The sequence below is a fragment of the Saccopteryx bilineata genome, chromosome 6 (genome assembly GCF_036850765.1).
Source record: "Saccopteryx bilineata isolate mSacBil1 chromosome 6, mSacBil1_pri_phased_curated, whole genome shotgun sequence".
Classification (NCBI taxonomy): Eukaryota; Metazoa; Chordata; class Mammalia; order Chiroptera; family Emballonuridae; genus Saccopteryx; species Saccopteryx bilineata.
In genome coordinates, this window is record NC_089495.1 from 139,414,303 (window position 1) to 139,439,201 (window position 24,899).

The 24,899-nt window shown below is 48.0% G+C and overlaps 1 protein-coding gene, 1 long non-coding RNA gene and 1 other non-coding gene across 3 annotated transcripts; all 3 read right to left on the reverse strand.

Annotated features, from left to right (window-relative positions):
• Positions 1-1,416: 1,416 nt before the first annotated feature.
• ODC1 (ornithine decarboxylase 1) lies at positions 1,417-12,257 on the reverse strand. The gene is made up of 12 exons (XM_066236435.1): positions 11,862-12,257; positions 9,413-9,530; positions 9,195-9,325; positions 8,749-8,922; positions 8,432-8,604; positions 8,036-8,170; positions 7,835-7,916; positions 7,552-7,635; positions 2,867-3,029; positions 2,672-2,784; positions 2,368-2,582; positions 1,417-1,900 (listed from the first exon to the last, which is right to left on the reverse strand). The coding sequence occupies exons 3-12, from the start codon at positions 9,294-9,296 to the stop codon at positions 1,756-1,758; spliced, it is 1,386 nt and encodes a 461-aa protein (XP_066092532.1). The 5' UTR covers positions 9,297-9,325; positions 9,413-9,530; positions 11,862-12,257; the 3' UTR covers positions 1,417-1,755.
• On the reverse strand, positions 10,323-10,456 carry LOC136309825 (small nucleolar RNA SNORA42/SNORA80 family). The gene has a single exon (XR_010726461.1). It is a non-coding gene; the product is annotated as a small nucleolar RNA SNORA42/SNORA80 family (small nucleolar RNA).
• An 8,321-nt stretch (positions 12,258-20,578) lies between the features above and the next one.
• LOC136309477 (uncharacterized) lies at positions 20,579-23,554 on the reverse strand. Its single transcript, XR_010726276.1, has 3 exons — positions 23,415-23,554; positions 20,877-21,007; positions 20,579-20,656 (listed from the first exon to the last, which is right to left on the reverse strand). It is a non-coding gene; the product is annotated as an uncharacterized lncRNA (long non-coding RNA).
• Positions 23,555-24,899: the final 1,345 nt, after the last annotated feature.

The following is a 24,899-nucleotide window of genomic DNA, read 5'->3' on the forward strand; positions in this document are numbered from 1 at the left end:
TAACAACTTTCCAGGATACAAGTACTGTTACAGTTGCTGTGCTGTACACTAGAATCTCCAGAACTCACGGGTCTTACATGTAGGAGTTTCTGCCCTTTGACCAACATCTCCATTTCCCCCACCCTCTAGCTACCGGCTACACCATTCTGCTCCATTTCTAAGTTTGCATCTTTGGATTCCACATGAGAATTTCCAGTCTTCCTTTCTCTGACTTATCTCACTTAGTGGCATGCCCTCAAGGCCCATTCGTGATGCCACTGTGCTCTACCCATTTCACCCATTGGGACACTTGGGCCATTCCCATGTCTGGCCTATTGTCAATGCTGCTGCAGTGAACGTGGGCGTGCAAACCTCAAGACAGCGATTTCACTTCCTGTAGAGCCCAGAAGTGGGATGCTAGACCACATGCTGTCTTTAACTGATACGGTTTTCCACAGGACCAAACCAATTCACATCCCTCAACACTTGCGTCCTATATTTTTAACAGCCACTCTAACAAGTATGAGGCGGTATCTCAACATTCGTGTCAGGATCGGTGAGCACTGTTCCATGCGCCAACCTGTTGGCCATTTGTATCTGTCTGTTTGTTCTTCAGGCATAGGAATTTTTTATATTTGGATGTGAACTTCTTATCAGATATGATTCACAAATATTTTCTCACTTATAGGTTACTTTTTCATTTTACTGATCAATTTGCCATGCAGCTTTTTAGCTTGATATGGTCCCATGACTCATGGTTTTAATGTGTTTGAGAACTCATGTTTAAAAGGTTTTTGTTTTCTCTGAACCCATTCATATCCTGCCCACTTTCTAATTAATTGTTCTGTTTCTAGTCATTTATTGGGGTCTTTTTTGGGGAGCAGTGCTCAGAGAAGGGAAAGATCTACAACACAGAATTGTTGCTGCATTTATTTAAAGTAAGTTGACTGCCACTTGCTGTACTACATTCTTGTCTGGAACTACCTGCACCTTGTCCTGGGAGGGAAGGCAGGGTGGGCAGGCTCTGGGAGCCTAGCACACCTTCCCTGGGCTCTGCTGTGACGGGAGCAGGCTCACTAGTGAACAAGGGCTGCAGGCGTCCCACGTTACAGCACCTCTGTGGACATCTGCAGCTGCCTGAGCTCTAGGCAGACACTGGCCACTGTCAGCAGAAGATACGGCCTTTCTCATCCACCCGTCCTTCCATTCCTTTGAGAATCCACACAAACTCTGTACAGGACTCAGCTACTTGAAATAAAAATGCCCAAAAGGAAAAAAGTGGGTCCATGAGCTTCAAAATAACAAAAAAACATCCATTCCTAAGTGCTCTGGGACAATCTTCTCAGCCTCTATGGAAATAAAAACATCAATTCCCACTTGTAAAAAACACAACAAGGTGAGCTGTGCATGTGGAATAGACACACTAAAAATTTCCCAATGCCTAGTTTTCAAGGTACTTTATTTTTAAAACAGGTCACAACACGGAGCTTCTGGCCCATTCTGCCCACGTACAAGCTACAAATGCTTGCTCGGCAGCTGAGGGGCACTCTTTAGTAGCATGTTTGAAAATTGAATAAAAATCCATATAAAACAAATATTCAAATAGTTTCCATAGGAACACGGATAAGTGTGACCCCGGTCTCCTAGCCTTCCATACTGTTCCATCTGTGCCCACCCTACTTATGACATTTCAAAACTAGCAATAATTAAGTTAAATGGTGCCTCCGAATCCCTTAATTCAAGCTCCACACACAGTGACAGCTACGGGAACAGCCTCTACACATTGATGCGGGCTGAGGCACAGGCCGCCGGGTGGCGCTTGATCCCACTCTCCCAGGCGCAGGACACGGGCAGAGCACCAATGTCCTGCTCCTCCATACCGGGGCCGCCGTCCTGCTTCTGGACTTGCTGCATCAGTTGCCTGGGAGACAGAAGTGTCATATTCAGAAACCTGGGGTCACCCACACTGAGCAGCTTCAAATAACTTATTCATGAACCAATTTCCTGGGTTACTGGCATTAGGAAGCAATTTGATATTTCTGAAGCAAGCATTTCTTCAGAACCATCTTTTTGGTAATAAGGAAACCACAGGTCACGTGCATTCATTAAATAACATTGCTACATAGAGATAGCTTAACCGGTCTTTTCTAAAATGGTTGTGCATCAGGAAAAATCTGAAAATACAAATCACTGTTATTGGAGATTTTTCTCCCCATCCATTTATATTTTCCAAATTTTCTAGAGCATCTCTTCTTAATATGGGGAGAAAATAAACTCTAAATGAACACTTTCATCCTACGCAAAACACTTTCTTCCAACTGCAGTGAGACACAAGGCAGCACAAACCCAGGTCTGTGCATCCCCCCCCCCCCCCACGCAGTGACTAACCACATGGGTCCTGACATCACGTAGTGGATGGTTGGCCTCTGGAAGCCATTGAAGGTGGAAGCGGCAGCCACGGTGTAAGCCCCCATGTTCTCAAAGAGCATCCAGTCCCCCACGTGCATCTCAGGCAAGCCACAGCGCTCGACGATGCGGTCCAGGCCGTCACAGGTCGGTCCCCATATGCTGGACGAGTAATACCTCTCATCCGGTTTGGGCCTCTACAAATTTGAGAGAGAGACATACCTAGTTACACCTACCCCAACCAATCCTCCTCTGGCTTAGATACAGCACAGTAATTGGATGGTACCTTCTGCAGAAGGGGTTTCACGTGGGCATGATCATAGAGGATGCAATTAAACGACCCATACACGCCATCATTCACGTAATACATAAAGGTTTTCTCGTTCGACTCCTCCTCATCTAGAAAACAGATTACCGTCAATGACCACCTTCTGTAGCAGCTGTCAGTTACACCCGTGACATGTTCATCCTCTACACCTACCATCAGAGCCTGTTTGCTCCTTTAACACCAACTTTTTGGCAATGATGTTAACTGCAAGTGTGAAGGCTGATGCGACATAGTATCTGCCTGGCTCGGCAATGACTGTCACTCCTGAGTCTGACGGAAAGTACTTGTCCAGGGCTGGGTTGATGACACTGGCGATCTACGATAGAGGGAGAGGGAGACAGACAACAGTCAGCCATCAAAGGGTAACGCATGGGGGAGAGAGACAGTGCTGTGACATGAAGTGATAAGAATGTTTGAGCAGCCATCAGCAGAAGGTCTTATCCTCAAGCAAGAGCAAAGAATAACCTTTCCTTGAACAGCAGCCTGTGAGTCACTGTGGCTTCACTTTTGACTGCCTTTGAGGGGACCCTTTCTGTCCTTTTTAAGATGTTATGGGTACCATTTTATCAAACGGTAGTACGAAACAAATTCATTACCCCTCACTGAGGTCCCTAAAAATATTTTTATCTAGCAAATATACTGCTCACAAAAATTAGGGGCTATTTCAATACAGTAAGGTCGCAGGATACAAAATTAACATACAGAAGTCAATAGCCTTTCTATATGCCAACAATGAAACAATTCAGAACGAACTCAAAAGAATAATCCCCTTCACAATTGCAACAAAAAAAATAAAATACTTAGGAGTAAACATAACAAAGAATGTAAAGGACTTATATGATGAAAACTATAAACCATTTTTAAGGGAAATTGAAAAAGATATAATGAGATGGAAGAATATACCTTGTTCTTGGCTAGGAAGAATAAATATAATCAAGATGGCTATATTACCCAAAGCAATATACAAATTTAATGCAATTCCCATCAAACTTCCAATGACGTTTTTTAAAGAAATAGAGCAAAAAATCATCAGATTTATATGGAACTATAAAAAACCCCGAATAGCCAAAGCCATCCTAAAGAAAAAGAATGAAGCTGGGGGCATTACAATACCTGACTTCAAACTATATTATAGGGCCACGACAATCAAAACAGCATGGTATTGGCAGAAAAATAGACACTCAGACCAATGGAACAGAATAGAAAGTCCAGAAATAAAACCACATATATATAGTCAAATAATTTTTGATAAAGGGGCCAACAACACACAATGGAGAAAAGAAAGCCTCTTCAATAAATGGGGCTGGGAAAACTGGAAAGCCACATGCAAAAGAATGAAACTGGACTACAGTCTCTCCCCCTGTACAAAAATTAACTCAAAATGGATCAAAGATCTAAACATAAGACCTGAAACAATTAAGTACATAGAAGAAGACATAGGTACTCAACTCATGGACCTGGGTTTTAAAGAGCATTTTATGAATTTGACTCCACAGGCAAGAGAAGTGAAGGCAAAAATTAATGAATGGGACTACATCAGACTAAGAAGTTTTTGCTCAGCAAGAGAAACTGATAACAAAATAAACAGAAAGCCAACTAAATGGGAAATGATATTTTCAAACAACAGCTCAGATAAGGGCCTAATATCCAAAATATACAAAGAACTCATAAAACTCAACAACAAACAAACAAACAATCCCATAAAAAAATGGGAAGAGGATATGAACAGACACTTCTCCCAGGAAGAAATACAGATGGCCAACAGATATATGAAAAGATGCTCATCTTCTTTAGCTATTAGAGAAATGTAAATCAAAACGGCAATGAGATACCACCTCACACCTGTTCAATTAGCTATTATTAGCAAGACAGGTAATAGCAAATGTTGGAGAGGCTGTGGAGAAAAAGGAACCCTCATCCACTGTTGGTGGGAATGTAAAGTAGTACAACCATTATGGAAGAAAGTATGGTGGTTCCTCAAAAAACTGAAAATAGAACTACCTTATGACCCAGCAATCCCTCTACTGGGTATATACCCCCAAAACTCAGAAACATTGATACGTAAAGACACATGCAGCCCCATGTTTTTGCAGCATTGTTCACAGTGGCCAGGACATGGAAACAACCAAAAAGCCCGTCAATAGATGACTGGATAAAGAAGATGTGGCACATATACACTATGGAATACTACTCAGCCATAAGAAATGACGACATCGGAACATTTACAGCAAAATGGTGGGATCTTGATAACATGATACGAAGCGAAATAAGTAAATCAGAAAAAACCAGGAACTGCATTATTCCATACGTAGGTGGGACATAAAAGTGAAACTGAGAGACATTGATAAGGGTGTGGTGGTTACGGGGGGGGGGGGAGGGGGGAATGGGAGAGGGAAAGGGGGAGGGGGAGGGGCACAGAGAGAACAAGATAGAGGGTGACGGAGGACAATCTGACTTTGGGTGATGGGTATGCAACATGATTGAACGACAAGATACCCTGGACTTGTTATCTTTGAATATATGTATCCTGATTTATTGATGTCACCCCATTAAAAAAATAAAATTATTAAAAAAAAAAAAAAATTAGGGGCTATTTCAAAATGAATACAAAGCGATAAAAAAAAGCATTTGATTTTATTAAACAAGAACATCAGAAAAGCAAACAAGACAAAGAAAGTTGTTTGATTATGCAAATAAGATGCAAAACCAAGTTTTATTTCATTGGTGAAGATGCACTAGACCAAAGGTTGAAGGTACTAGAGTATCTGCACATTCCCTGATCCCCTAATTTTTTTTAAAAAAAAAAATTATTTTTTATTTATTCATTTTTTTTTAGAGAGGAGAGGAGGAGAGGGAGGGAGGGAGAGAGAGAGAAGAGACAGAGAGAGAGAAGGGGGAGGAGCTGGAAGCATCAACTCCCATATGTGCCTTGACCAGGCAAGCCCAGGGTTTCGAACTGGCGACCTCAGCATTTCCAGGTCAACGCTTTATCCACTGCGCCACCACGGGTCAGGTGATCCCCTAATTTTTGTGAGCAGTTACATGCCAATGGGATAGAACTATGCCAATCTCACACAGTTTTTTTTTTTCCCCCTGAAGCTGGAAACGGAGAGAGACAGACAGACTCCCGCATGCGTCCGACCGGGATCTACCCGGCACGCCCACCAGGGGGCGATGCTCTGCCCCTCCGGACGTCGCTCTGCCGCGACCAGAGCCACTCTAGCGCCTGGGGCAGAGGCCAAGGAGCCATCCCCAGCGCCCGGGCCATCCTTGCTTCAACGGAGCCTCAGCTGCGGGAGGGGAAGAGAGAGAAAGGAGGGAGGAGGGTGGAGAAGCAAATGGGCGCTTCTCCCATGTGCCCTGGCCAGGAATCGAACCTGGGTCCCCCGCACGCCAGGCCGACGCTCTACCGCTGAGCCAACCGGCCAGGGCCTCACACAATTTTTTAAAAACCATAGGAACTGAGTTCTCATTCATATCAGCCTATGGTAAACTGGTTCTGTTATAAATCATTTCATTTAAAGTCACAGAACCCAGAGACTGGACTAGGGGTGGTGAACACATTATACGGTATACAGATGTGTTATAGAATTGTAAACCTAAAACCAATATAATTATGTTAACCAGTATTACCCCGATTCAATAAAAAGGAAATAAAGTCACAGAACCTACTGACATCAAGTAGACATACTGTACTGAAGTCCATTTGTTCTCTCATTACCACAGCAACATTTCTTTTTTTAAAAAAAAATTTACTGATTTTAGCCAGAAGGGGGGGAAAGAGAGGGAGTCAAGAACATAGTTTCTGTATGTGCCCCGATCGGGGATTGAACCTGCAACCTCTGGGCTTCAGGATGATGCTCTAACCAACTGAGTTAAATGGCCAGGGCCACAGCAACATTTCTTAATGTGGTCAATAGTTTCCCAAGACTTCTTAGGAAAATTGACTCATATTTTAGTTTAAAAAATCAATGGATAACCTCATCAGTAGTGGTGCAGTAGATAGAGTGTCAACCTGGAACACTGAGATCCCAAGTTCGAAACCCAAAGTCACCGGTTTGAGTACAAGCTCATCCAGCTTGAGCATGAGATCATTCACATGATCCCAGGGTCAGTGGCTTGAGCCCAAAGGTCGCTGGCATGAATAAGGGATCACTGGCTCAGCTGGAGCCCTTGGTCAAGGCACATATGAGAAGCAATCAATGAACAACTAAAGTGCTACAACTATGAGCTGATGCTTCTCATCTTTCTCCTTAAAATGACAACAAAAACTCAAAGAATATTAAGTTCAATTTTAAGTAGCACAAAAGTTACTCAAAAGATCACACCAAGACATTTTATTTCCTTTTTAAACATTTTTAAAAATGGACATTTTTGAGAAAGGAAGGGAGAGAGAGAAAGAGAAACATGGATCTGTTATTCCACTTTTTATGAATCCACTGTCTGATTCCTGTATGTGCCCTGACTGGGGATTGAACCCACAATCTCGGTGTACCGGGACAATGCTCTAACCAACTGAGCTACCCGGCCAGGGCTCAAGACAGTTATTTTCATATTTGTACAGCCCTTTCTGATATCAGCTAAAACATAAGTTTTTTTCCGCTAAGAGACTTGCTAAAATAGATACAGTGTGCCTTGGCCAGATGGCTTGGTTGGTTGGAGCATCGTCCTGAAGTGCAGAAGTTGCCAGTTCAATCCCCGGTGAGGGCATACATAGCAACAGATTAATTTGTCTGCCTGCCTCTCTCTCTCTCTCTCCCTTCCTCTCTAGCTAAAATCAAACAATAAGTTAAAAAAAAAAAAAAGCTACAGTATATTATAGTTTTGTTGTGAATTACCTCTTCAAATTTAAGCTTTACATCCTCAGATCCAGGAAAGCCACCACCAATATCAAGCAGATACATGTTGAAACCAACCTCAGCCTAGAGTCAAGAAAATTAAGTCAGTCAAACAGCCAGATTTTAAACAAGTCATGAAAAATGTACACACAAGGTAAGGTTTGAGCCTCTGCAATATGGGATGAGTTCTACAAAAGGCTGATTCTAGAACTGAGACTAGTTACTATCAGCCCCACCCACTCCACCCCACCCCACCCCACACTTGGGGTGTATAGGTACTCACCCCCATGTCAAAGACACAGCGGGCATCCGAGATGGCCTGCACAAAGGTCTCAGGGTCAGTACAGCCACTTCCCACGTGGAAGCTGGGGCAATAAAATGGAGAACACTTATTTTTTATTGCTTCTGAAAATAATTATTTACACTGGGGAAAAACCTGCACTATTATCATCTTAGCCTCTAACTACCACCACCAAGATCTCACCTGACACCGATGACATCAATATTTAGCTCTTTTGCCCGTTCCAAAAGAAGCCTGCTAGTTTTGAGAGTGGCACCAAATTTAACACTGAGACGACAGACTGCTTTGGAATCATCGGTGGCAATCCGCAAAACCAACCTAGAAGAAGAGTTTATTAATTACATGACTGAAGATCAGGGACATGGCTGAAATACAAAGAATTCTCGGCTTTGATACACTGTGGTTTGAGTCTAATAAGGTTATAGTAATCAGGAGGGTTTAAGCTATTTTTCTACTTGGTCTCTAACCCGGCATCCAGATAATTAACTAAAGTACAGAGATCTAACACCTGGAGATTTGAGTTTGACCACATAACAGATCCCACACCCGACCCTGCCCTCACATGGAGGAGTAACTCACTTTGCCTTTGGGTGTGCCCTGGCAACTTTCATCAGCTCGACTTCACTATCGAAAGTCATCATCCGGACTCCATTATTGGCAGCATATTTAATCTGAGACACTTGTTTACATGGATTTGCATAGATAATCCTCTCTGGAGGCACCCCAAGACTCTGCACCAATTGTATTTCAGTCTGAAAAAGAGATGTTGCACTATCCATATGTAGCTAATAAAAGACACAGAAAAGCATAGGAAGTTGTCACATCACAGCCCTCTCCTGCCTTCATTAGCATCTACTGATCTGCCCAGCAACCAGAGAAGCCAGCCTTTTGCTTACCTTGCTGGCACAGTCGAACCCTGTCCCGATGGCAGCGAGGGTCTTCACTATGGTCCTGCTGTCATTGCATTTGACCGCATAAAAGGGGGTGATCCGAGGAAGAGCTTTTAACCATTTCAGATGTTTCTTTAGGATGTCTCCCAGGTCCGCAACATAGAAGGCATCCTTATCATCCTACAGTGCGAGTGGTTACAGGGAACTTATTAGTAGCTTAACAATGTGCCCAACAAGTGGCCTCCCGTCTCTTTCCCATTGCTCTCACTGAATCCCAGTCACTGACATCAATATCACTATTATCGCAGCACAATCCACACCCAATTAAATTCTAAATTCTCTAACAAGACACACAAATTCTGTCACACCTCCTTAAGACCCCCCTGAAGGTTCCCGCTCACCTGCCCAGCACCGTCAAAGCAACACTGCCCGCATAGACTTAACATACTTACGGAAGAAGAAACTTCGTTAATTTTTTGGTCTAAAATGTCCTTGGCAGTAAAGCCTTCATCAAGGAAAAGGCAGTCAAACTCTTCATTACTGAAGCTGTTCATGGTTTCTGGCTGTTCTTAAATGCAACAAACTGCAAATAGCATGGAGAATTCATACAAAAGCCTCAGCAATACTTAATAACTCTTAAAGTTAACCTGCAACAATCATGAATACTTACCAGGAAAACTAAGATGGATTTAAAGAAATGATTGCCAGCTTTTCACAAAGGCAGTCCTCCAAGAATTCCAAGTCCTGTGGAAGATGGGTGCTTGCTCTCTCCGGGCAGCAGAAGTGTCCTGATAACACAGAAGATATTCCACTTTAGGGACACCTCCGATGGAGACCAGGCACTAAGCACACTCACCCAGGGCTGCTTGGGTACCCCACAGCTCCCCCTCCACATTTGGGAATCCCATTACTCCTGGGTGCAAGTCACATGACCCCACAAACCTCTGAGCACAGATTCAACACCGTAGATTTTTTTCAAAGAGGCACACTAAAACCTCTTTGGTAGTACTTTACATTTCAATAAGCACTCTTTAATTCAGAGCTTTCAGTTCTTTAGAAGCTTTAAAGAGCATTACAGACAGCATTTATTAACAGTTGCCATATAGACATCGCTATTTCCTACTTTTACTAAATGTTACACAGAATCATTTTTAGTAAGGAACAGGTATGGACATTTTTAGGGCTCACAATTTACTGCATGCTCTTGTTTCCTGAGAATTTTATGAGCTAATTTTATTTTCATGATGGACATGTATTTTTAAAAACTGCACCTTCAAAATCAACATAAGGTATTATACATAGTTGCTGTATGTATTCATGACTCGGCATTCCCAGACTAGTGCTGCGGACTAAATTAGCAATTTGGGAATCCCAGCAGGCATCCTAATATTTGCTTAGCTATGAATTATAACCAAAGGAAGAGTGATGTTTGGCAAACTTCATGAATAACAAAAATAAGCAAGCATGAGTAACTTATGAATAAGCAAAAAGCTCCTAACAACCAGAGCCACTGTCTTTGGCTCTCATAAAACGTGAGTGGTGAATGACAACATATTTCTGCCAGGTAAAGCCTTCTTTTCCACTGTGCAGCCCGCTTCAGTGCCAGCAGCCTATGGGCAGAGGCCAGGCAATGGTTCAGGGCCCCGATTTGCTCTGGCATGGGGCACTATGAGAGACCCAGGGGGACAGACGGGCCATAAATCCAAACCCATGCGTGGTAGAACCTGCTTCAAGACTTGACCTAATGTGACTTTTTGGTATTGTCAACCTCCTAAATCACCCTTAGGGCAAAGCAATAGCCTAAGGCCAGCAAATCCATTTTGTCCACATAAATAACATCTAAATAGGCTGAAGTGATGACAGATGGGATTAATTAGCATCTTGTTAAACATCTTTAAGGCAATGCTCGGAATTAAATTTGGAAAGCTTTTATTTTAAATATACTATTATCCTGGCTGGGGAGGCTCAGTTGATTACATGCTGATGTGTCAGGGGTGTGGGTTCAACCCCTGGTCAGAGCACATAAAGAATCTCCCTTCCTCTCTCTCTGCAATAAATTTAATTTAAAAAAATTCGTCACTGTTAAGTATTTTTGCTTTCCTGTATCTTTTGAAGCTTTATTTTTGAACAAATGGCAGCAGAGAAATTCCACCCAAGAACGGCTCCTGGTGTTTTGCATAGCTAAGTCACTCCAAAGGATGAATCGATCAGCCTAAGACAGCACTTTTCTGCCAAGTTGGCAATGGCATAAGAGCTAGGGGCTGATTTAAACAGAAACTCAAAACACTTTACAAGTCAGCTAAATTACGTCCAATTCTGGGTTTGAATCAAGTCCACACGCTTTCCCCAGACATTTCTAAGGGGTTTTGCTCCCCGCACGTTAACCAATTATTTTGGATTTTCAAACACAATCAGCCTTAAAAAAAAACAAAAAAACCCCTTGAGGTTAGCTCCTCATTTTAACTGTTCCTAAATTGGGATCTTAATATCCCAGGCTTTTCTTAAATCACTAAGTCATTCAAAGATTTCTTAAATAGACAATTCCAAGCCAGGGCTGCCCGAGTTATTTATTATCACAGCTACTACGAGTCTATCTCAGCTCCAGCAACTCCTGTGGGTTCTATATCGGGCTATTTGCTCTGGACAGAGGAAAAAACCACTAAAACAAAAGTCGAGGACAAGGCGGAACTGGTAGCCTCAGCCCCGTAGCAACGGGCGAGCGATGGAAGCCCCGCACCTGCGCCAGCTCGTCCACACTTCTGCTGCACCTGCTACCCGGCTTGCCACGTGGGCTTGAAAAAAAGAAAAAGCAGCAGTTGAAGGGACCACCGGGCCTTCCCAAGAGCTTCCGGCTCGGAACCCCGGCAGTGGTGCCGGCGGCGAGGCGCAGGCCCCCGGAGCCCGGGGTCCGGCCGCACCATCCGGAGGGCCAGGGCCGGCGCCCCGCTCTGCCCGGGAAGCCAGGGTCCGAGGGCAGTGGCTCCCCAAGGTCAGGGGCCGGCGGCCGGCTCCGCGACCACGTGTTCCTCGCAGCTCCAGGCGCGGTCAGTCCCGGCCTCCGGCCCGGCGACAGGGACACGTGGCCGTCCCCCTCTGCCCCCCGCCCGCGCTCCGCTCACCTCCGCGCGCAAGGGCGCCTCACGCCGACCCCATGAGGACGCCGCCGCAACCGAGCGCGTAGGACCGCCGGCCGCCCCCGTCGGCCGCCCGCCCGCCGCCTCGCTGCCTCCCGCGGAGGACCGCCGGCCCGAGGTGGCGCCGCAGCGCTGGCAGAGGGGCGGCGGCGGAGGCTGAGCGGACTGACAAAGCCCGACGCGCCGCTGCTCCGCTACTTATAGCGCCGCGCGTGTCGTCATGGAGACACACCAGCTCAAACCAGCCACGATCGGTTCCGTCCGGGCGTTCTCCGAGAGAGGGGGCGGAGCGCGGAGGCGGCGGCCAACCTGGGCCCGGCGGCGGGGTGAGGGGCGGAGGAGAGCCCGGGCGGCTAAACGTCAGCGCCTCTGAGCGCCGCCCGGCACGCCCCCGGCCTCGCGCCGCTCTCGGCCCCTGAGGCAGGTCTGCGCACGCGCACGCGCACGCCGCCGCCGGGCTCGCGTCGCTCCCATCCTGCAGCAGGCTCGCGCACGCGCACGAAGCCGCAGGACCGGGGACCCCGCGGGCGTTCTTTTCTGGCCCGGTTGGGCACCTACTGTCCAGCTGCTCGCTCGGCCCTCACTCAACCTTGGGCCAAGAGCTGCCGCCGCATAGTTGCAAAACCTGCCGCTGACCATCGCGACTTTCAGCGGCCGCGCCATGCGAAAGTGTTCTTGCACTTGGCCTTAAATGCCGCGTGCCCTTGGGCAGAGAGAGGAAATCAGGCGCGAGCGGGGCCACGTGGACCCCGCCTCCTCCTTTCTCGTGGAAGGGCCCTGGCACCTCTCTACCCCACCAGGAGGAGACCGGAGACACTGGCAGGGGAAGGGGAGTGCTGAGGAACACGCGAGCCATTGCGTGTCTTCCAACTCGATGGCAGATAGCAGTGACCATGCATGCCAACATACATGTTTGGCTTTAAGCCGCCTGAGACTCGTCCAAGGGCCTTAGGGGAAAGGATGGGAGTTAAAGAGTCCACAAGCTACCAAGCTGCTTCCAATGCCCTTTGCCATATGGATAGCGCTCATCAATGACTAGATAACTTTAGGGCAACTGCGGTTGGCAAGCGTTCCGAGTTACGTAAGTCCCAACACACCAACGAAAGCCTGGTAGGAAATTGGTGGTCCCTAGAAGCAGAGCCAGTGCTTCCAGTGTTAGATAGACCAAAAGTCTCAAGGTCTGGGCCATTCTTACTAAATGCTATTCTTACGAAATGTTAAAATGTAGTGCGATATTTTGCAGAATATCCTTCAGCAGGATAAACTTGACAGGAGCCCAACCAGATAAGTGTAGCCAACTGCAAAGAAAACATGGACATGTAGTTGACCAAATGGTGTGTATAAGCAATGGCTAAGCCTCCCTTCCCAGAGGCAGAGCTTTGGATGTGAATCCCATCTCTTTCACTTGCTGCAAGTAAATAAAACTACCTTAGAACAACCACATCTGGTTTTTGAATAGAGTACCCCACGTGGCAAACTTCTTGAGTTCACTGACCTTCACCACCATTGGAGGATTGCACCTCTCCATGGTGTGCACCACCCCCACTGCTGGCCCCAAGGAGGGGAATTTGGGAGGTTTTTTTTCTTTTCCATTTTACCATTCCCTCCCTTGAAGACTAAATCCAACAGACAATTATGTTCCACCCTAGGGTGTGGGTTGTGGGCAACGTGAAGGCTGGGGGTTAGAGTTAAAGAACATGTAAAACTAGCCTTGGCCAAGCTGTCTGTGCACGGGGACCCTGGAGAGCTCAGTGCTGTAGCCCAGCCCTGGCCCCAACTTGCTGTGTGATCTTAAGTAAATCACCTACCTTTCCCGGGCCTCAGAGGAGGCTGGAGTAGATAACCCAAGGATCTTTACACCTATAAAAAAAACCCTGTGGGGTTTTGAAAAACCTCTTATGTACTGGCATAGTGGGTGAATACTTGTGTGATGAATGAATGATCTTCCTGGAGTGCCAAGAACCAGGGAGTAGGGTAAGGGACAGGGGAATTATGTCCACCCTAATAAACTTGATTCCTGAGGAAGTATGAGATGAACAATCAGAGAACATTACAGCTCCAGGCACTAAATGGAACAGTTAGACTCCATGGGAACACTCTGGGATTTGTTCCCCTTCTGTGAAGAAAACATTTTGTTCTAGTGACACAGTTTTCCTCACACTTCCAAAGTCTCCCATGTCCAGTGCCTAGGCTAAGAGGTGAACACTGTCCACACTGCCCAGCCTTCCGTGGCACATCGATCAACCAGTCACTGTGCAGCCACAGTGCCCCGCTATGTGACCTCCTCCCAGTGGGATTCTGAGCATGTGGGATTCTGGCAGCAGCCTGGCATGAAGGGAAGGACTGCTAGCCCCTGTCCTGTCAGCAGCCTGCCAACCTCCCTGACCCTCTGTGAGCCTCTGCTTCTCCAGCCATAAAGGGAAGAGTTTGAGCCAGATTTAGGGTCCCTGTCAGCTTAGTTCGGTGATTTTATTTTAGACTTGGAAATATTAGCCAGAACGTAGAATTAAGCTCTTGTTTCAGGGACCAGGTGGTCTGTCTAACCCACCACTGCGAGATGGTAAACATACAACCTCCGGCCCACATGCTGTGCTTTGCTCTGGGGAGGCCAGGCCCCAGTGACTCACCTGACCCAGATGGGGAAACAGGCCAGGGTAGGAGGCAATGCTGCTTCCCCAAGTGCTGGCCCTACGGCTTGCGGGCAAACTCTCCAAGAGGCCCTTGGCCATGGGTCTGGGAGTCAGCAGGACCTGATTCATTACACTGATTACTAACCTGGATTTAAGACTACAAACCTGAGGTGACTAAACCTGGCCTCACAAACGTGTGGCATTAATATCTTTCTGCACATTTTCAGTAGATTTTATTCTGTACCTTCCTATTTTTTCTTCTGAGAGAAGGCATCAGATCCTTGTAAACTGTGTAATGCCTACCACCTAGAAGTTGCCCTTATGTGGAGATAAGGTTTTTCTGTTTAGTGGAGAAGCAGTAATGGAAGTGAACAAAAACATTAAAAAGCTCACCGGACATTGCCGCTAAGATCTGCCTCTTTAGTCACCCCAAGTCACCCCTCTTAAGTCATGGGACCAACTCCAATACTTTTAGCCACTCTCAGCACCTGGCTCATTATGAAGTCCTGGGCATCATGTCCCTGCTCGGGTCTCAGGATCTTTTTGTCAAATGCTCTCTGACTTGATTGGACTGGTTTGAAAACTGAGGCTTTTGCAGTCTGATCGTCTAAGAATCTCTACTTCTTTTACAAAAAGTGTTCTGTATAAACCTGCTGACCACATTATCTGAACCGAAAACAAGGACACATGTTTGATGAAGGAGGTCTTTTGTGTGTGTGTGTGTGTGACAGAGACAGAGAGAGACAGAGAGAGGGACAGATAGGGACAGACAGACAGGAAGGGAGAGAGATGAGAAGCATCAATTCTCCATTGCAGCACCTTAGTTGTTCATTGATTGCTTTCTCATATGTGCCTTGACCAGGCAGGGACTACAGCAGACCAACTGACCCCTTGCTCAAGCCAGAGACCTTGGACTCAAGCTGGTGAACCTTACTCAAACCAGATGTGCCCACACGCAAGCTGGCAACTCTGGGGTTTTGAACCAGGGTCTTCTGCATCCAGTCCGACGCTCTATCCACTGCGCCATTGCCTGGTCAGGTGAGAGAGGTCTTTTCTCTTAATTAACTTATTTGCAGGAAAGGGCTTATAAAGGTATATGGTGATTACAAATTTAAGGAGTCATATTTACTGGAAATAATTAAACAACATAAAAGATGATAAGAAGCATTTATGTATCCATGTATTCAATACTGGAATATTCGACATTGAGAACTTTCTGGAAAATGGGTTTGTGTTTGTCTGTGGTTGTGTTCTGCACCAAATTTCTTCCCAGAAGCATGGTAAGACTTGATTATGAAGTGAGGTTCACGACATCCAGCCACTTGGGGACTTTGGGTAGTTAGGACCTATCCTGTGAGGGTGCCAGAACTCAGGATACCTGGTTGAGCACAGTTATGGGACATTCTTGTCACATGTGGATGTTTGACCAAAAATGGTGTTCTAAAGCTCCATCACTCACCCATACTCTAGCCTTGCCCTTGACTTGTATTCGGTGCTTCCAAAAATCCAGTCCATCCTGTAACGTGGAAGGTGTGCCATCTTTGGCGATATCCAAATGACAAGCCCCAGGCACAGAGGGCTTCCGGGGAGGTCCTCTTTGCTCTGAGCAACACAGGCGTCATCGGAGAACTGGAGCACCTCCAAAAGTATTTCTTGGGATGCAAAGACACCTACGAGTCAGTAGAAGTCCCAGGATGTTGATTTTATAAAGCTCTGTTGCGTCACTGCCCCACCTTGCCCCGCCCTGTTGTGGCTCCCTGGGAAGTTACTGGGACATGGGCCGTCTGGCAGGAATGGAGCCAGAGCCTCCCAGAGCCCAGCAGGGCCCTGCGGCAGGTCGGTGGCCACACAGGACATGGCAGAGTAGAGGCGGCCTCTGTCTAGAGGCTGAGAAGCAGTTCATTTAACTGGCAAATGACTTTAGCAATGCATTCTCTGCCACAGCTTGCCTTTCCACTGGACTGAAAACAGAATCCCAGGGAGGGTATGCTGAGCCAGCATTAAGGCATGCCATTCTCCTAACACACTGGCTGGCGCAGGGCAGGACGTTTCAGATCTGACTACATTACTTGTTCATTTTAAACCCTTGGTCTGCACAAGAAACTCCACATGTCTCAGCCTGGCAGGCAGGACCTTCCGAGGTCTGCCTGCTCACCTTCCCAGCCTCGTCCACTGCCCTTCCAGCCCTCCTAAACCACTCCACTTTGCAGACCTTGCCCACCTGCCATCACAGCATAGGACACACAATAGGGACACCTTCAGTCTCAGCTTCCCTCACTACTCCAGCTCCCTTTGAAGTCAGGACCACAATGTACTATATATCTTCACATCCTGTTTCTAGCCCCATAACTGACACATTGAATATCATTAAATGGAAACTAGTTCTGAAAAAAAATCTGTGACTAGGCCCTGGCCGGTTGGCTCAGCGGTAGAGCGTCGGCCTGGCGTGCGGGGGACCTGGGTTCGATTCCCGGCCAGGGCACATAGGAGAAGCGCCCATTTGCTTCTCCACCCCCCCTCCTTCCTCTCTGTCTCTCTCTTCCCCTCCCGAAGCCAAGGCTCCATTGGAGCGAGGATGGCCCAGGCGCTGGGGATGGCTCCTTGGCCTCTGCCCCAGGCGCTGGAGTGGCTCTGGTCTCGGCAGAGCATCGCCCCCTGGTGGGCAGAGCGTAGCCCCTGGTGGGCGTGCCAGGTGGATCCCGGTCGGGCGCATGCGGGAGTCTGACTGTCTCTCCCCATTTCCAGCTTCGGAAAAATGCAAAAAAAAAAAAAAAAAAAAAAAATCTGTGATTTGTGGTTGCTACGTGACTGATTGGCTCCTAGGAATTTCTCCCCGGGTGCTATCTAAAATTAAAGGAACAAAAGAATCTAAATATTCTTCCTCTGGTCGTTTACTCATTTAATACATATTTATACTGAGTGCAGGAACCTATGTGCAGGCGACGTGCTGGGTGAGGAAGGACCGTCTCTGGGTGCAGCTGGGCACTGGGTTCCTGGGGACCAGCAGGAAACTGGGGAGGCCAAAAGTAGCCTGACCTTCTACCCAATGCCTAAAGAAAACCACCTCTCTGGTTTCATTTTCTCCTGAGCAGCCTCTGACCCAAGGTGTCGCAGCACCTCTGCTGGGTTTTGCCACTGCCCCATTGTTGCTGGAGCCCCACCCTAGCAGGCCCCACCTTTGGGAAGCCCCAGATCTGTAATAGAGCGAGGGAACAGCGTGCAGAGAAGCCTTGCACAACTGCGGCATCCTGGAAGGTGTGTGCTCTCTAGGGGTGGTATGAGCCCCACATTCCTGCCAAGTCAGAACCATGGCTGTCTGGCCATCCTAAGGGCCTGAGGCATCACACCGCACTGAGCCCCAGGAACCTGGGCACAGGGCAGCCGTGTGTCTGGGCTCCCAAGGAGCAGCTGCAGCATCGTCGGAAGGGAATGCTCATGGTCTGCCTTCACACGGCCTGTGAGCAGCTGTCCTAAGCCAGGGCTCCTGGCTCCCAGGGGAAGGAGATGAGCTCACAGTCCAGACGGGGTGGGGGTGGGGCTGAGCCATAGCTTTGTGCGCTGGTATGTTGTGGTCACCAGGACCATGGCCACGCAGGGTGCCACTGTGGTACGTGAGCTCTGCTCTGGCTATTAGAAACAACTCATGGAGAAGCCAGGGCTTAGAAAGGCTCGTCCAAGGCTGGGGTGAGTTGGGGAGGGGGCCAGGTACCCAGGGCAAAAACAAGACTGGTGGGCACATGGAGAGGTGACCATCTATATGTCCAGCTCACTGGGGGAGAGGGTTGAGGGCTGGGAGAGGGGTCGCTCTGGGGGCAGCATTCAACCTGGGGGGGGCACTTCTTTGTTGCACAGACAATTCAGTTCTGCCTCAACCTCATCTCCATCAGCCCACCCCATCCTTGCTGACAAGAGCACCTGGAGGCTTTAGAAGTTGGGCTAGCCATGGTTAACAGGGTACAAAACATCCTCTTCCGGCATGCCACGCCCTGTATCACTCAGGGTCTGGACCGGCAGTTCAGCAGGGGAGTCGAACATGGGGGCTAGTGACAGCGTAGCTGTGTAACAACTGCAGGCAGCTACTCACGGGGGTAGGCGTGAAAGGGAGCGAGGGCCCCCAGCAGAGCTGCGGTCACCTGGGGGCTTCCCAGAGGAAATGCACCACAGAGAGGCGCTGACCAGAGGGGGCTGGCACCACTGAGAGCAATGCTGGGTACTGCTCTGCCATCCTCCAGTCTCCTATCAGGGCCTCCACGATCGAAGCCGTTGGCAAGGAAGCTGGGAAGCGTGGTTTTCGGGGCCAGTCCCCATCTCCGCCCCGCCCCAGGAACACAGCAGGGTGGGACATGGGTCTGCCACTAAGTGGGCCAATGACAAACACAGCTTCCTTCCCAAAGGCTTGCCCCATCTTCCTGCCCCCTTGGAGGACACTTCCTAGGAAGACTTCCAGGGAACACCGCGGTGCATATTTATACTGGCTTAAGCAATAGGAAAAATTAATCATCTCATGTAATGAGAAGTCTCAAGGAAGTGAGGCTCTGGTTTCATAGCGTCAGAGCCTCACCAAAGACTCGATCTTTTCTTTTTTCTCACTTGTGTGCCCAGGGTGTGGGCCCAGCTCCCTTCCTCTGGGTCCCCAAGGGCTGCCTCAGCTCCAGGCCTCAGACACGGAAGGAGACAAGGCTCTTGGCACTAGAGACAGAGCACAGGCTCTGTGTCTCTCTTCACCCAAAAAATAACTCTTCCCGGCACCCGTCCCTTCCTGTCTCATTGGGCAGACTGTATCACATCTGTTCATCTTCTCCATCCCCACAAGGAAGAGTAGGACCTCCACGTCGACTTACACAGGTGACGATTTCCTACACAGCACTGGAAATGGGCTCAGGCCTCCCATGAAGGGCATGGCTACTCGGAAGATGCTATCTGCCACAGGTGGAGTTGCGTCCTTCCCCTCAAGACTCCTAAGTGGGACCCTACCCTCCCCCCACATATCTCAGCATGTGATCTTATTTGGAGAGAAGGTCTTTGCAGGGATAATGAAGTTAAATGAGGTCTTCAGGATGGTTCCTGATCCAATGCAACTGGTGTCCATACACAGAAACAGATACTGATTGGGGGGAAGATGATGTGGTGAGACAGGGAAAACGCCATGTGAAGAGGCAGGCAGAGATCAGGGCGATGCTTCTACCAGCCAAGGAGCCCAAAGATGCCAGCAAACCACCAGCAGCCATGGGGGAGCTTGAGAGCGGATTCTCCCTCATGGTCTCAGAAGGAGCCAGCTCTACCAACACCTTGATCTGGGGCTTCCAGCATCCAGAGCTGGGAGAGCATAAGTTTCTGTTTTGTGAGCCACCTCCCCCAGCCTGCGGCCCTTTGTTATGGCAGCCCGAGTGGTCCAGTGTGCTACCTGAACAAAATCAGTGTTTGAAGGCCAGAAGGAAGAAGAGAATGGAGTGGAGGGAATGACTATGGGAGAACCTCAGATGTCTTCAAGGCCCCCAGGGTGGTTGTAGAGACTAGAGATTGTGTTTGTGTGTAGATGCTCATTGTCAAAGCTCATACAAGTTAACGTAAAGCCTAGAAGGCTGTGGTCCCCAGAGCTCAGCCCTGAGTAGCACTGCAAAGACAGTCCAAAGACCCTGGGCTCTGAGGACTGCTGCATGGACTCCGCCTTAGGCGCTAAGAAGGGCTCGGTTGCTGAGCAACACCCCAGATGGGCATAGCATCGCCCCCTAGTAGGCTTGCTGGGTGGATCCCAGTCAGGGTACATGTAGGAATCTGTTTCTCTGCCTCCCTTCCTCTCATTGAATTAAAAAAAAAAGTCCAAAGAGAGACCCATCTTCTCCTGCTGCTTCTCACTTATTGAAGGAGCATCACTGAAACCCTCCCCTCTGTCTCCAGCAAGCCAAACTCCTGGGACCTGCTCACTCCTCTCCTTCCCTGGGAGATCTTTCTCTCCCTTGCTTAGCAAACTGTCCCAGCTGTGTTCCTGCAATGGCCACTCCCCCCCAGGGCCACTCCCCTCTAGCACCTGCTTGCCCACATCCTCTGACCTCTGTCCGTGCCCCTGGGTGCAGCTGGTCTCCATTCTCCTGCTGTTCTCCTGTCGGAGCACGAGCGGGCGGGCAGGCGGGCACACAAAGCAGGCAGTGCCTTCAGGAAGGAAGAGAAAAGGGCGTTGGAATGAGACAGAATTTCTCAAAAAGAATTCAATCATTAGTTCGATAGGGGCTTACTTTACATGGAAGAGTCTGAAATTTCAAGTTCTAAATAAAGGTTTTCACTGACAGTCCAGGGAGGTGGCTATGGTGGGTTACTTGTCAATGCCTTCAAAACTCAGCGGACACCCTGGACCTCAGAGGGCTCCTCTTACCTGCTGCCTTTCCCAGGGCCACACTCAAAATTCTGGGCAGCCTGCTGCCAAGGTGACAGCCCGAGCTGATGTCCTGACTGCAGTTCCTATGCTTTCCACCCAAAGCAGCACCGAGCTGTGGAGCAGGATTCCTGGCAGGAAAAAGTGGCAAAACCATGGGTGCCTAGGACTTCTGAAACATCTCCATTTCGGCTGTGGGGCAGAGACCACGGCTCGTTTATGGATAGCAAGTGGAAGTATTTGTCAGTACAACATTCATTTATTTTTATTTTATTATTATTATTTTTAATTTTTTTTGTGTGTGTATTTTTCTGAAGTGAGAAGTGGGGAGGCAGTCAGACATACTCCCGCATGCGCCTGACCAGGATCCACCCAGCATGACCACCAGGGGGCGATGCTGTGCCCATCTGGGGCGTTGCTCCAATGCAACCAGAGCCATTCTAGCTCCTGAGGCAGAGGCCATGGAGCCTTCCTCAGCACCCAGGCCAACTTTGCTCCAATGGAGCCTTGGCTGTGGGAGGGGAAGAGAGAGACAGAGAGAAAGGAGAGGGGGAAGGGTGGAGAAACAGATAGGCGCTTCTCCTATGTGCCCTGGCCAGGAATCGAACCTGGGATTTCCACATGCCAGGCTGATGCTCTACCGCTGAGCCAACCAGCCAAGGCCTTATTTCTTTTTAATTTTTAAAAATCTCTCCTCCCTGCCTGACCAGGCAGTGGCACAGTGGATAGAGCGTCGGACTGGGATGCACAGGAACCAGGTTCGAGACCCTGAGGTCGCCAGCTTGAGCGGGGGCTCATCTGGTTTGAGCAAAAAGCTCACCAGCTTGGACCCAAGGTCGCTGGCTCCAGCAAGGGGTTACTCGGTCTGCTGAAGGCCCGTGGTCAAGGCACATATGAGAAAGCAATCAATGAACAACTAAGGTGTCGCAATGTGCAACAAAAAACTAATGATTGATGCTTCTCATCTCTCTCCATTCCTGTCTGTCCCTGGCTATCCCTCTCTCTGACTCACTCTCTGTCTCTGTAAAAAAATTAAAAAAAAAATTAAAAAAAAAAAATCTCTCCTCCCTTTTTTATTTATTAATTTTAATTTTTTCCTTTTTATTGAATTTATTGTGGTGACACTGGTTAGCATGTTTATACAGGTTTCAGATCCCCAATTCTACAGCACATCTCTGTACACTATACTGTGTTAACCCCCAAGTCAGTTCTCTGTCCCTCATGGGGGACTTATCCCCCATTCCCCTTTCTCCTGGCAATTACCACACTGTTGTTTGTGTCCGTGAGTTTTTCTCTTTTTTTTTCTTTTTTGCTCAATCCCTCCACCCCTTACCTCCCACACACAACCCCCTATCAGGTGTCAGCCTGCTCTCTAATAGTACAACATTCATTTAATGCTACCTGACAACAAGTATCAAAAACATACACACACACAAATGCCATTCCCTTAAATCTGGTAATCCCACTTTCAGGATTCTATCCTAAAGATATGCTCTAAGAAGCATATGAAGTTTCATGTACAAAGTTACTCACGAAAATATCATTGATAATAACCCCAAATTAGAAACACTCCAAGTATCCAACAGGAATGAAATGTAACAGCAATGTGATTATGCTGCAGCCATAGGATGAGCTGGTAGTCCGTGATATATTTATGATAGTCTTTTAACGATATAGAGAAGTGTCACGTTATATTGCAAAATGAAAACAGGTTTATAAAATTGTGTATCCGGTGTGAATTTTTTGTGTGGTAAAATATACATTTCATAAAAATCTACCATTGTAACCACTTTTTTTGTGTGTATTTTTCTGAAGTTGGAAACGGGGAGGCAGTCAGACAGACTCCCGCATGCGCCCGACCGGGATCCACCCAGCACACCCACCAGAGGGCGATGCTCTGCCCATCCGGGGCGTCGCTCTGTTGTGACCAGAGCCACTCTAGTGCCTGAGGCAGAGGCCATGGAGCCATCCCCAGCGCCCGGGCCATCTTTGCTCCAATGGAGCCTCGGCTGTGGGAGGGGAAGAGAGACACAGAGAGGAAGGAGAGGGGGAGGGGTGGAGAAGCAGATGGGCGCTTCTCCTGTGTGCCCTGGCCGGGAATCAAACCCGGGACTTCCACACGCCAGGCCGACACTCTACCACTGAGCCAACTGGCCAGGGCCTGTAACCACTTTTAAGCATATAATTCAGTGGCATTCAGGACATTCACAATGCTACTATTATCCATGTCCAGAATGTCTCCAACATCCCAAACAAGACAGTGTGACTTTGGATAAATACATATGAACAGATGCTGTTCTGTAGTATTTAACTTTTGATGGACAAGCAAATTACTTTGTTGATTTAAAACACTTTTTAAGATGCTGTCTGATGGGGAAACACCAACTCTATCTTCAAAATAACATTCTTCGTGTTGCCTATAACACTTGGAAGGATTTTGGATACTTCTACTTGCTACAGTGAAATTTAGCAAGAGGGTAAAGAAGTGTAAATTCAGATTTCTCTCGTCATTTTTAGGGGATGTGCACATACGCTCACCTGGTCACTAGTTTAACTTGTGTCTCCCCCGCCAGACTGAGCTCGGAGATTGTGCTCTGAGAGGGGTCTGTCTCTTCCATGGCCTCATTCCCATGTGGTGTGCAGGGGAGGCTTCCGGTAAATGTCTGCTGGCAAATGCTGGAAACTTTACACCCATCCTAGGCACGAAGGGAAGGTGTTTTGTTTGTTTATTAGTTTTCCTTTAAATAAAATATATGATAAGGAAGTCCTATACTCTGTGAATCTTTTATATTATAGTTGGTTCCTTCTTTTCTTTCCTCCCTCCCTCCCTCCTTTCTTCCCCCCTCCCACCCACCCTCCCTCTCTTCCTCCCTCCCTCCTTCTCCCCTCCCTCCTCCTTTCTTCCCCCTTCCCATCCTCCCTTCCTCCCTCCCTCCCTCCCTCCCTGCCTCCCTTCTATCCCTCCTGTATGAATATTCACTAAACAAGTCCTTGCGCAGGTGCTGTTCTAGGCACTTGGACCCGGAAAACTGAGGTTCGCATCTTGAATTTCCAGCTGCGTTTGATCATTGAAAACGACACTGGAGACTGCCCCTGTTTTGTTTTCTCTTTCCCAACCAGGCTACAGAGGATACTCCGGTTGATCGCATGCACGTTACCAGAGAGGCAGTGTCCTAGAGCACCATGCTTTTCCCAGTCTTGGAGTAAATCTACCCTTGGGCTCAAGCAATCAGATAGGGGGGAGCTGGCTGACCCAGACCTGCAAGGGAAGCCTTCCTCTGCCCGGATTGTTGATGTGAGCGCAGGCACGCTGAAGGGATAAGGCTTGGGGTCGGTGCAGGCAGGAGGAGGAGGCATGCAAGCCCATGAAAACAGAGAAGAATGACCAAGAAAGCAGTGAGAAGGGGACATGGGAGGGGGGCCACCCCAGGATTATGTAGGCCACTTCTGTCTCTTGTCAGGGCCAAACTGTCCTGCAGTACGACTGCCCCAATTGCTTAGAGGAAATCACCCTTTGCTTAATCTAGGTCGTTTTCATTCCTTAAAAACATGCCCTAGGAACAAACAGTACCATTTTCCTGGAAGAATAATCTCTTCATGATTGAATTTCTAGGATCATAAGTATGTGCAAAGTGCAAAATAAGAGACTGCCTGCAATTCCTTTGTGTCTCTAGTACGTCCCCATGAAGTGAATTTTAATACCGATTGATGTTAGAGAGAAGGAAACATCCATCTGTTCCTATACGTGCCCTGACTAGGGATCAAACCGGCAACCGTGGCGTATTGGACGATGCTTTCCCCAGCTGAGCTATCTGACCAAGACTAAGCGAGGTTTGTACTGGAACTTGTCCTGGGCAGAACTGACCTGACACTCTGGTCAGCAAGTCCTCCCTGTAGGGTGGAGGACACCATCCCCAGGTCTAGATTATCTGACCACATCGAGACTTGCAGACTCTCTCACGTGCTCGTGTGGTTCAGGCCTTTCTGGTTGGTTCCCTGGGTCTCTAGGAACAGCGCCTCCCT

Coding starts and splice junctions, on each gene's coding strand:
- ODC1 (XM_066236435.1), bottom strand. CDS start 9,296: ATGAACAGCTTCAGTAATGAAGAGTTTGACTGCCTTTTCCTTGATGAA. Junction 7,636..7,834: donor GCTGTGTCTTTGACATGGGG/GTGAGTACCTAT, acceptor TCTTGACTCTAG/GCTGAGGTTGGTTTCAACAT. Junction 3,030..7,551: donor TAAAGCTTAAATTTGAAGAG/GTAATTCACAAC, acceptor CCTCTATCGTAG/ATCGCCAGTGTCATCAACCC.